At 38.5% G+C, this 12,298-nt stretch overlaps 2 protein-coding genes across 3 annotated transcripts; both read left to right on the plus strand.

Moving 5' to 3' along the window:
• The first annotated feature begins 1,300 nt into the window (after positions 1-1,300).
• On the plus strand, positions 1,301-4,567 carry LOC106401276 (probable serine/threonine-protein kinase PBL1). Its single transcript, XM_013841761.3, has 4 exons — positions 1,301-1,513; positions 2,083-2,894; positions 2,983-3,240; positions 3,706-4,567. Exons 2-4 carry the CDS (start codon positions 2,229-2,231, stop codon positions 4,468-4,470), a joined length of 1,689 nt encoding a protein of 562 aa, XP_013697215.1. The 5' UTR covers positions 1,301-1,513; positions 2,083-2,228; the 3' UTR covers positions 4,471-4,567.
• A 6,123-nt stretch (positions 4,568-10,690) lies between these two features.
• LOC106402234 (elongation factor P) lies at positions 10,691-12,290 on the plus strand. Of its 2 annotated transcripts, none has more exons than XM_013842928.3 (7): positions 10,691-10,943; positions 11,028-11,108; positions 11,291-11,397; positions 11,500-11,577; positions 11,672-11,773; positions 11,873-11,954; positions 12,027-12,290. In XM_013842928.3, the coding sequence occupies exons 1-7, from the start codon at positions 10,805-10,807 to the stop codon at positions 12,143-12,145; spliced, it is 708 nt and encodes a 235-aa protein (XP_013698382.1). In that variant the 5' UTR covers positions 10,691-10,804; the 3' UTR covers positions 12,146-12,290. The 2 variants fall into 2 exon arrangements, with proteins under 2 accessions (XP_013698382.1, XP_013698381.1); XM_013842927.3 differs by having other exon boundaries at positions 10,702-10,943; positions 11,016-11,108.
• The last annotated feature ends 8 nt before the right edge of the window (positions 12,291-12,298 follow it).

Raw genomic sequence — 12,298 nt, forward strand, 5'->3', positions numbered from 1 at the left:
CGAAAAAATAGATAGACCAGAAAAGTATTAAACTGGGTATCAACACAAACGTGCATACTAGTGTTGAATATTATCCAAGTTATTCAATCTAATTTTTTTATTTATTTTTCGTTTTGTAATTTGAGAGAAACTGCCTAGAGACAGAGAAGCTATCTCACTTGAAAGATGAGTAACTTTCACAAGGTAAATGTCAAGATGAGTAACTTTCACAAGGTAAATGTCATATTAGACTATTAGTCGCAGCCTACGGATATGATGTGGAAAGCCGAAAGTTACTACAAGAAAACTTTGGGTTCTATTTCAAATATTTGTGAATATGAGGGATGGATAGTGTTAAATCTGGAAGTAGATAGAAGAGGAGAGGTGAAAAGATGGAGAGTGGTTTGAAAGGACCCCACGTGTCCTCTGCTGTCTGATTTTTGTTTGAGTTAATAAAAAAGTTCAGTCGCACGCGTGCGTGCTCGGCGCGTGTGCTTAACCTTTTTTTCTAAAATTTTCCTTTTGTTTATTATTTGAAACCCTCCAAAAACGATGTCAGCGGGTCCCACCTTAGCAAGACGTGACAGGTTATCAACCGTTGATAAGGCTCAATGTGATCTAAATGAACGGTTTTGATACAAGGGTCAACAAGCTATCTAATTAGCCATTTGACCAGTAAACAAAACCCAATTAGATGATGATGCTTACTTGCCTATTTTGATTATTGAACAAAAACAAATAATTTTAGTTTTCCAAGTTTGACTGAGATGTCGCTATAATCGATGGCCCTCTTTACTGGAAATCTAGGCTTTGCTTTGATTTTACAACTTTGCCTCCTCCTTATCAGTTTCTGTATTAAATTATTAATTTAGGAATGAATGAAAATTTCATTTGAAATTATAAAATAAATGGTCCATGTCGTCGGTGTTAGATTGATTCAAAACAGACTTTAGAACGTAGGAAAAAAAATTTATCTGTGTTGTATATGATGCATCAATTGCCATATATGTAAATAAATGTATTTTAGGATCCAACATTTTCAAGGTAGTATATTTACATAATTTATATGAATTTTGATATATTTAGCTGCTCTTTGAGTGGAATGTATATTTGTTTTGTAAAAAGAAGAAGAATTATAATATTGTATATGATAAATGTGACGAGGTTATAAAGAAGAAAACAAAAAGTGAAGGGGGCAAAAGATGAATAATATAAAAAAGCAAAGAGAGAAAATTCCAAAATAGTTAGCTGAGGAATTGAATTAAGATTAAGTAAATTAATTACAAATCTTTGTATATCTGTTTTGGTTTGAACTTTGACCACTGCCTCATCTGGGTCCCACCTATCTCTCTCTCTTTCTCTCTAATATCTCTCACTTTCCTAAACAGACCATTCCTCTCATGAGTTTCCTTTCTTTCTCTGAAATTTCCGATTTCATTTTCACTCCTCTTTGAATCTCCAACTCTCTCTCTCTCTCTCAACGCAGTTTCACCTTCGTCTCCTAAGAGTTGTACTGGCTTCTTGTTCCTCCCAGGTTTGAACAAAGAACTCTCATCTATGCGTTTGATTTGTTTCTAGATCGAATTTGTTTTTCTTTTTTTCTTTTTTCTTTCGGATAACGAACTTTAACATGAACAGATTGTGATTTTGTTTCAGTGAGAAAAACTCTGATCTAACTAATTAACTCTGTTTAAAAGTAGAAAATAAATATCTGAATTGAGTTTTTAGCCAATGATATAATTTTCCTGGATTTATTGTTTCTTGTCTTTACCGGGAGATTAATCTAATGTACATGTTGTCTATTAAACATATCGAAAACGTGTCTTAAGATTCTAAATATTGCATCTTTAACAATATTTTTAGCTGTTTTATTGATAAAAATTAGGGTTTATATAAGGAACCATCATATGCTTTCTTAAACCACGAGATCTAATCCATTTCTACGAAAGTTTTAGCTCATTGTTTTCTCTTGAGACAAGTTCTATGTCCATCGATCTAACACATGCATGAACGGATCTGTTTTTTTTTTTAAATAAATAATTATGCCTATATGTTTGTCTCTGTTGCTAAAAAAAAGTTTGTGTGTGTTTTAATCATTTTCAGATGAGTTTGTGAGTCTAGGCTTCAGTTATTGCATCATCCCTAGTTATACGCTTTCAAAGGATCGAGCTTTATGTATAGAAGAAGCCCTGTTTTATCCGTAGAATCAAAGTGGTAACTTCACAAAAAAACAAATTTGAAAAAAAAAGATGGTGTTAGGATGTTTCCCTTTGAAAAGCAAGAAGAAACGTGGCGGCTCGGTTTCCATGAAGAGGTTAGATCTCGAAGAAAGCAAGCCTATTGCTTTACCAGAGCCACCTAAACCTCCAAGCCGTAATCTACAATCAGCTCCTCCGAGTTTCAGAACCAGAGTGAAGCCAGTTCACTCCTCCAGCAACGGAGATACTAGCAGCAGAGCGAGAGTGATGTCTGCTCCTTCAAGCATCCACGGTACAGCGGAACGTGACTTGCTTGCAGGAGTTTACCACGAGGAGCAAGATGAACAACAACCTAAAGATCCACGCAGCTCTACTAAAGAAACTACCCCACAACCACAACCACTTCCACTACCGTCTCCAAGAACCGGCTCTTCGCTAAAGAACTGGGGGAGCTTCAAATCGTTTAACGGAAGCAGCGGGAGGTTATCTGCGTCAGCAGTATCCGGACCTCTCCCTTTGCCACCAAGCGGCTCCGTTAGAAGCTTCTCGTACGATGAAGTGGTCTCCGCTTGTAGTGCCTTCGCTACGGACCGTTGCGTCTCCGAAGGTCTTTCGTCTGTTATGTACATGGCTTCGTTTGGTGACGAGGCTGCTGCTTCGACTACAAACTTAAAGAAGGTCGAAGCAACTGTTGTGCGCCTTCACGTTGTAACTCAGGTAAAAATAAAACATTCGTATGTTTACTATATAGTTTACCTTTGTGTGTTTTGTGTTGTGCTCTTACTATTTATGGTTATGCTAACAGAGTATTAGGGAGTTTACTAATGAAGTGAACACCTTGGCGTCGCTGCAACACCAGAATTTATGTAAGCTGGTTGGCTATCACGCACGTGATGGATCCGACACGAGGATGCTGGTGTACGAGAGGCTTGCTCTTGGAAGCTTGGACCGTTTGTTACATGGGAGATCAGATGGTCCTCCTCTTGATTGGAACACTAGAATGAAGATCGCGTTATGCGCAGCTCAGGGGCTAACTTTCTTACACGAAGAAGGCCCGTTTCAGGTACACACAACAAAACCACATCAACATCGTGAAAACTAGTAGTTACTTGTGACCATGGTTCTAAAAATAAGTCAGGGGCTGCAACTCAGTCCTGTCGGAAACAATTTTTTTTTATTTAAATCCGATTTATTTGACAGCAAATTGGTTAAAATGGTTTAAACAGTGCTAAACAAGTTAAATCGGTTTAAATCGATCTAAATCTGCTAAATTAAGCAGTAAAATTAGTACAAAACCACAAATTTGTTTAATATTTTTTTGTTTAGTATCTAATTTTAATAATTCATCAAAATAATTTTATAATTAAACTCAAAACCTAAAATAACTTATAAATATGTGAAATATATATAAAATAAATCGATAATTGATTAAGCTCCTAATAATTTGTCTAGTTGTTAGTCCTCTATGACTAGAGATTTCTTGAACATTTCTTGTGTGTACTGATCATTTTTGTCTTGTGTTGAACAGGCAATGTACAACGAATTTTCAACGGCTAATATCCAAGTGGACAAAGACTTCAGCGCCAAGCTATCCGGATACGGCTGCGTAGGCCACGCGCCCGAGACAGAGACCTCAAACAGCTCAGCACTCGCGAATCTCTCGGTGGAGACGCTAGAGAGAGGAGTCTTAACACCGAAGAGCAACGTGTGGAGCTACGGAATAGTTCTGCTCGAGATGCTGACGGGACGCAAAAACATGGACGGCTCGTACCCTAAAGAAGAGAGGAACCTTGTGAAATGGAGCAGAGCTTTTCTAGCCGACGACTGCAGACTCTCGCTTATAATGGACCCTCAGCTCAAAGGCCGGTTCCCCGCGAAGGCCGCGAGGAGCATAGCGGATATAGCACAGAGATGTTTGCAGGCGGAGCCGTCAGAGCGTCCGACGATGAGGAACATCGTCGATCAGCTCAGGATCATACAGGACATGAAGTACTCTTGCAGGTTCCCGTTGCGAGAACCCGCGCCGGTCGCTGCGAGGAAGCATATGGGGAGATCGAGCAGTTTGAACACGATTGTTTGGACTCCTGGGGTGGCAGGGGCTGCGCCGAGGTCGAGCTTCTCGCCGTCGCCTCCGGCGAGGCGGCCGTCGGTTTCGCCGACAAGGGGACGGGGGTTGGTGTTCCCGCCGGTGTTTCCGGCAAGAGTGTGTTCGTCGTTGGAGGAGATGAGTAGGGAGGAGGTGAGGAGGTTGTCTTCGGTCAGTGGTAGGAGAACTAGTCTTGAAGGGTTTTGATTTGTTTATATCTCTCATTTGTTTTTTTTCTTCTTTTTATTGGCTTTGATTTGTTTTCTGGATTCCAAATATATGAAAGTTTGTTTTTCTTTTTCAATGTTGAATCCGAACGTCGAGAGAGAGGGAGTGTGTTGTTGTTGTATATAATGAAACTTTCTTCTTCAGACAAATACAGATTCGAAGTATTTTACACAATTTACAAAGTACACTTCGGTAGTTAAAAACTGAAGAAATGGTTATCTCAGCAAAACCGGAAATGGTTATCTCCGCAAAACCGGATAATTCAATTTAACCGAAACAAATATAGATTCTAAGAGCAGCAATAAGACAAAATTTTGACTTATTACCTTTTTTTTTATTATTTTTATACTAAGAAACAATGTTGAGAGACAATAGCAAAAATTCAGATTATTGGTAGAAACTTTATGTTGTTTCTTAATAAATAAATTATTTATGTTAATAAATAATAACTGTGTTTAAAATAAAACATATAACATTAAAATTACAAAATTGCCAAAAAATTACAAAAAAACCTGAAATTATAACATTAAAAAGTTTAAAAGAAAACATTCAAGACATAAATTAAAAAAAAAGAAAATTATACAAACATCATAAATAAAAGCAAACAAACATTTTATTCAAATCATAGAAACTTATAAATTATATGTTATTTGGAAGATGTCCGAATTTAGCCCATATATTTTCAATCAAATTATTTTTTAATTGTTGATGGGCTTGTCTATTCCGAACTTTTGTTCGACGATCAATTGTATTGCCGAGATTTGTAGCCATATCGACGGAATATGTAAGATCCACATCTTCTCCTTGTTGAAATTCTAAAACGTCATACTGAGTGAATGAATCTCGTTCATTTTCGACAATCATATTATGAAGTATGATACATGCTCTCATAATATTTGCAAATTTGTCTTTATCCCATAAATTAGATGGATTTTTGACAACGGCGAATCTAGCTTGCAGGACTCCAAAGGTACGCTCAACATCTTTTCACACAGCTTCTTGAGTTTTAGCAAATAATGAAATTTTCGGACCCTGTGGTAGTCGGATATATTGAATAAAAGTCGCCCATTTCGGATAAATACTATCTGTGAGATAATAAGCCAAATGGTATCTTGTGATATTTGTTGTATCAATCTCCCGTGATGCTTATTGTTTTAGAAGTATACATCTTGTGATACTAGCTTGTTTTCTTGTGGAAGAGACAAACAAACCATGTGACCCTTGAGTACATCTTGTGATACTAGCTAGCTTGTTTTCATTGGCAAAATAGCATCGTCACGAGCACACAGAACATGTGATACAAACCATGTGATACTAGCTTGTTTTCATTGGCAAAATAGCTTCATTTGATCATTAAATACAGTAAAAATCATTACAAATCCGATTCATTACATTACACATTAAACATGAGCACCATTACAAATCTGATTCATTACAACAACCTTGATCAGCCAATTACAAATCCGATTCATTTAGAGTCATTAAACAAAACCAGACAGAGAGTTCATTAGAGTCATTACAAATCCGATTCATTACAACAACCTTGATCAGCCACTTGATCATTAACGTCATTACACATTACACATTACTAATCCGATTCATTACAAAACAGCAAGCTGATTTAGTTAAATATGAGCACCATACCTATTAGAACTAATACAATAACCAGTACACCAACAAAGTATTCAAAGCCATTGGTAAACCTTGATTTCTTCTTAGCTAACTCACACACTATCTTCTCTAGCCTAACCAGCTTCTGCTCAGTGCCATTATGGAGATCCTTAACCTGGTTAAGTTGTGTCTCATAGTCACTCAAAAAGGTTAGATAATCTACCTTTTCAGCCAATTGAAGTGTGTGTATCCCTAGCTCTCATCTCCTCCATAACCACCACATCCCACCATTTCCAAACATGGTACTCTCCATCATCAACATTCTCACACGTGTAGTATCTTCTACCTGGATCATTTCTAGTGTAAGATGTTGCTAGAAGAGGTTGACCACCACAGTAGCATGTCTGCGGGAATCCGAACTCAACCTCAAGTTGAGGAGGGTACTGAACCGCTCACCATTATTGTAGCTTAACTCTGCTTGGTCTTGACGAATAAGATATTCTGTTTCGCTGTAGCCACTGTCTACTGTGTCCCCACCATACTCCTCTGATTCAGAAGGCTGGTTATAGCTATAATCATGTCCCATGTTTAACTTAACCTGAAAATAATTTACAAGGTAAATATTAGATAGACATTTAAGCAACCACGAAGATAGACATTTATTTATAAAGATCGACATTCATTTATTATAAAGTAGAAAGCAGCATTTACATAAGTGATTCATTTATAAAGATATACATTTAAGCAACCAGGAAGTATATTCATCATAAAAAAGATAATACAAAATACTTAAAATAGAAATTAAAGACATAGTTATTATAAAGTAGAAACATAGTTAGGAGATAATTCTCAGAAATACCCGGCGAGGAGCTTATTCTTAACAACTTCTTCAGCCTCACTTAGTGGTTCTTTTTTGGCAAGGAGAGTGTCTAGTATGGCCAGCTTTGACAATTTCTCCTTCATCGCCAAATCCTCCTTCTTCATTTCCCAAATGCTCGTATACTCAGCAAGAGACTCCCCTTGAGCATTATTCCTTTTAGCTTTTGCAGCCTTGATACCTTCAGGCCGGATCTCATAATCACCAACATTGGTGCTTGAAGTTTGGGAACCTGTCTCACCAGTTTTTCTCTTTGAACTGCCAGTAGCTTTAGGAGTGTTAAGGTTAAGCCATTTCTGTTCATACCTCAACACACACCACGCATGCTCAAGGGTAAACTTCGTGTTGTGATCAGAGTAGAAGATGTCATGAGCCACCTTGAGAACATCATTGTCATTCTGACCACTGCTAATTTGTCTCCCTGCAGCCGCAAATGCGCCACATAACTTGTTAGTGAGATCATTGATTTTGTGCCACCTCTGCTTACAATGGAAATGCTCTCTCTTTTCACCACCCTCTCTAGCATGAGGACTTGCTGCATAATATTCTCCTACTCGTTTCCAGAAGGTCCCTGACTTTTGTTCATTTCCAACAACAGCATCCTTAGATGTGTTTAGGCACTGATATCTTCTCAATTTGCATTGTTTTAACCATTCATTCTAGCATATGCTGACCATTTAGGATAGCATTTAGATATGTTTAGGATTGCATTGCATTACATATGTCCTTATCAGGTGATGGAGATTTCAATTGGTGACTTTTGAGCATTTAGAGATGGTTTGGAGGCAAAAAAGGGGTGATTCTCGAGAAAGAGACGCATTGATCAAGTGTCCCAGCGGCATAAGGAAGTCCCAGCGGCCTTTTGGCCCCTCAAGAAGCCGCTGCCAGCGCTGTGAAACGGAGAAGTATGGGAGCGGCCTTACGCAGCGGTGTACCGAAGCCGCTGTAGACGCTCGAGAGATGAAGACTCAAGAAATGAAGACCAAGTGCGGGAGCGGCCTGACGCAGCGGTGTGACGAGACCGCTGGCAAAATACCTCCTTCCCTGCCGCATTCGTACTTGTCGCAGCGGTGTACCGAAGCCGCTGTAGACGCTCGAGAGATGAAGACTCAAGAAATGGAGACCAAGTGCGGGAGCGGCCTGAGGCTGCGGTGTTGCGAGACCGCTGGGAAAATACCTCGTTCCCTGCCGCGTTCGTACTTGTCGCAGCGGTGTGATGACGAAGCAAGTAGCCGCTGCGAGTGTCCCAGCGGCTAGGCGGAGCGGTTTCACGTGGCCGCTGCGAGTCAAGAAAGTCAACATTTTCCGGGTTTGACCAGATAATTACCAATTTGTGTTTTGGTTAACCCAGGTTTGTTGGGTTAAACCAGGTTCGACTTTAAGCTACTATAAAGGTCCTTCAGACCTAATTGTAGGATCTTATCTTGTTTTCTATCAAATCACAAAAGTACTTTGAGGTGAAAGATTATATCTTGATCATTTCTCTCTTGTGATTGCTTGATTTTCTTGATCTCTTATCATGTTTAGCACCAAATCATCTTTGATTCTTGGGCTCATCATGGAGAGTAGTGAGTAGTCATCTTTGGATTCATGGGTTAGGGAGATTAAGGGTGATTAAGCTAGATCTAAGGTGTTTAGGTATAGATCAATCTTATTCCTTGCTAGTAGAGGGCTTTTAATGCAATTTTAGAGTTCGCCTCTCCAAAGTTGAGCTCTAGGCATTTCATACCCGGAAGGTGTTTGATGAAATGTCTGAACCAACTCTCCTAAGCTTTTAACATCCTTTGCCAAAGGGATTTGTTGTTAAAGGTGTTAAGATGGCTAGTAGACTTGAGATTAATGATTACTTAGGTAACATTCAACCAAAGGAATTTGATGCTTGAGATATCTAGGTAAATGAGCATTCATCTAGGGATAAAGTTTGCTTAGGATTGTGTCTAGGCCTAAGGAAAATATAAATTGGTTAAAAGTTGACACCTTTAGGTTGAATCTTGATCACCCAAGATCAGTTCCCATAGCCCATGAGTTCTCACTTCTTATAAGAAAGAAAGCTTGTGCCTTTATTGCATTTTAGGTAGTAAGTTAGTTTCAAATCATCTCAAAAACTGGTAGCACTTAGATTAAGCATGGTCTTGCATTCCCTTTGCATCATAATCACCTAGGATTGGTTCGACAATCTTTTATACTACATTGATTTGATCTTAGACCCTTGAAAAGTCATGTATCAGGCACACACTGATTAGAACCTCGTCATCAGCTGGGGTCCATTTCCTTCTCTCCCTACGGTCCACTGGTGTGTCTTCAGGTAGAGTTGGAGCGTCAGATTGTTGTGAGCTGAAAGGAGGGATTTCTGATGCTCCAATGTTAACATTAGAATGAAAACTCTCATAAGGAAAGTTTTTATGGAGAACACTTTCTTGTTGACTGTTAAGAAAGCCTACATAACTAGAAGACTGGCTATATGGATTCCTTGAATCCATAGCAATAAGAACATAGAAAGGATTATAGAAGAGAAAGCGGAATGGTTACTGGTTTTAGCAAAGAAGAGAGAAACAAGATGATGGAGATTATATGATAGAATGAAGGATGGTTGGGGTTTAATAGGTGAAACTGTAAAGTGTAATAACTTCGAAATAATAATGACTAACCATTAACTACCAAAATCTTATCAGAAGTTATTACACATTACACAACTAAAAACCTATCAAGTATACTTACAAGTTCAGTAAATTAAAAGTGGATTTGGTTTCAAACAAACTACACTTCAATCAAACCAACGTCTAACTAAGCATTAACACAATAGTCAAATGGTAACTGTCTAACTACGCATTGGAGCTAACATTAACAACTACAGGTAACTGTCTAACTAAGCATTAACCAACGTCATATTACTCAAGTTATTCTTGTTTGCGGTACATTATTTGGTCTTCTGGAAGCGTAAACTTATAGGTTTCTGTCTAACTAACAAACGTCTTCTGTCTAACTAACCATTAACAGGTCTTATGTCTAACTAACCAACGTCTTCTGTCTAACTAACCATTAACAGGTCTTCTGTCTAACTAACCAACGTTATATTACTAAGCATATCACTCAAGTTATTCTTATCATACACATGGGCTTTCTGCTTCTGAACCGCTTATGAATCTCGTTTTTCTTTTTTGCATTCAACAGAATCGGATCCTAAATGAAATCAAGCATCAAACCTATCTAACTAAGCATAAACCACAACAGTCAGATTTGTTCTGTTCATACGAGAATGACAAACCAACATTTTGAAAACCCTAAATCTACACTAATTTTCAATTTAATTTACTCTAACACCAAGCATACAATCACAAACGGCAATCATATCATCACAACAAAAAGCAACCAAACCCAAATACGAAGGAGATAGATCGACAATAACAACAAAATCCTCTAAATTTCAAAACGGAGGAGGACCACATACCTTGTTTAAATTGGAATCGGCGAAGAAGTTTTGGATAAGGCAACAGATCGATGTGGAGTGAGCGCAATCAACGAGAAGATTTCGATTTGGGTATGAAACCGGCGGCGAAGCTATGGCGAAATGTTTCGTCGTCGAGAGAGATTTGGGAGAAGACGAAAAAGAGTACATTTTGGTAGTTAAAAACCGAAGAAACGGTTATCTCAGCATAACCGGATAATTCAATTTAACCGAGTTTCGGTTTGGTTTGTTGCTCTTTGTGTCCTTACGGCGGTCGTGAGATTGAGGTTTTTAACCTTCGTTCTTCCTTTCCATTGAGATCTTATCCAAAAGTATTTTTCTGACAGCTGCTTTATCTTCTCGCCGGCGAGAGAACAAAAATGGCGGGAAGAGCGGCTTTCTCTGTATCTTCGTCTCCTTCACTCTGCATCCCTTATTCAACTACTTCGCTCTCACTATCTTTCTCGAATCGATCGGCACTCTCTGTGCGGATTTCTCCTCGAACCAACAAGTTTCCCGGTTAGTCTTCTCTCCTGCTCTCGCTTTTGATATGGATTGATTTAATTTCTTTTTTTTTTAACTCCCGCGAAGTTGAGTTTGTAGGGGTTTGCTGCTCTTTGTCTGCTAATGACATCAAAGCCGGAACTAATATTGAAGTCGATGGTGCTCCTTGGCGTGTGCTTGGTAATCTTTCTTCTTGATTCCTTCTGATTAAAGGTTTTTATTTTCTGAAATTAAAGATAATGTTACTAGTCGGTTTGATTGCATCTAATATCTGCTTAAAAGAATGTACTATTCTGACATGTTTTGGTTTTCGAAATTACAAGACTTTTGAGTTTTGGTCTCTTTTTTGTTTCTGGGGGCAGAGTTTCTTCATGTCAAGCCAGGAAAAGGTGCGGCCTTTGTGAGAACTAAGATCAGGAACTATGTTAATGGTAGCACAGTGGAGAGAACTTTTCGTGCTGGAATCTCTGTAAACATCCTATCTCTCTCTCTCTCTCTTTCGTTTTGTATCGTAGTTCTTAACGAATGACACCTATATTTGATTATGATTGGATTCTCGTGTGTGTTATAGGTCGAGGAAGCAAATGTATTCAAAGAAACCAAACAGTTCACATACAAAGACGGGTCTCAGTTTGTTTTCATGGATTTGGTATGTCAATAACATTTTCTTTCTTCTTCGTTTAAAACAATGGTTGTTGTAATGATACGATTCTCTTCGTGTTCTTCAAAATCTTCTTCTACAGAGCACGTACGAAGAAACACGTCTCAACGAATCTGATATGGGTGACAAGACGAGATGGCTCAAAGAAGGAATGGAATGCAGCTTGCTGTACTGGAAAGACAAGGTAACACACACTCACACACACATTTTAGTCTCTCAGTCACTACTTCACAATCGAAGCGGTGATAGTGATATATTTGCTTCTTGTCTTGGTTTTTGCAAGGTCATCGATTTCGAACTACCAAACACGGTTACGCTCAAAGTAGTTGATGTTGATCCTGGCCTTCGTGGAGACACTGCACAAGGTAATAAATAATGTTTCACAAATCTCTTTTTTAAAACAATGTCTAAGCTGCTGGTTTGGTGGATGTGTGTAGGTGGATCAAAGCCTGCAACAGTGGAAACGGGGGCAGTTGTTACCGTACCACTCTTTGTTAACATAGGCGAAGAAATTTTGGTGGATACTAGAACCGGTATGTACATGAACCGGGCGTGAACCGTTTCTACACCTATTTAATCGGATCCTAAATCCAAACCGTTGAGGCCCTATTATAATCATTTTTGTATGTATATGCAAATATGCAATGTTCGAATTGAGGATATACTGTATGTTTTTTTTTTAAAGAAAATTTTGAACACCAGAAGTTTA

Source organism: Brassica napus, chromosome C5 (assembly GCF_020379485.1).
Source record: "Brassica napus cultivar Da-Ae chromosome C5, Da-Ae, whole genome shotgun sequence".
Lineage (NCBI taxonomy): Eukaryota > Viridiplantae > Streptophyta > Magnoliopsida > Brassicales > Brassicaceae > Brassica > Brassica napus.

Bases quoted from the DNA above. Each gene is read 5' to 3' on its own strand.
- LOC106401276 (XM_013841761.3), top strand. From the start codon at position 2,229: ATGGTGTTAGGATGTTTCCCTTTGAAAAGCAAGAAGAAACGTGGCGGC. The intron at 2,895-2,982 runs GTAAAAATAAAA...TTATGCTAACAG, and splicing joins GCCTTCACGTTGTAACTCAG to AGTATTAGGGAGTTTACTAA. The intron at 3,241-3,705 runs GTACACACAACA...TGTGTTGAACAG, and splicing joins ACGAAGAAGGCCCGTTTCAG to GCAATGTACAACGAATTTTC.
- LOC106402234 (XM_013842927.3), top strand. From the start codon at position 10,805: ATGGCGGGAAGAGCGGCTTTCTCTGTATCTTCGTCTCCTTCACTCTGC. The intron at 11,109-11,290 runs GTAATCTTTCTT...TTCTGGGGGCAG, and splicing joins TGCTCCTTGGCGTGTGCTTG to AGTTTCTTCATGTCAAGCCA. The intron at 11,398-11,499 runs GTAAACATCCTA...TGTGTGTTATAG, and splicing joins CTTTTCGTGCTGGAATCTCT to GTCGAGGAAGCAAATGTATT.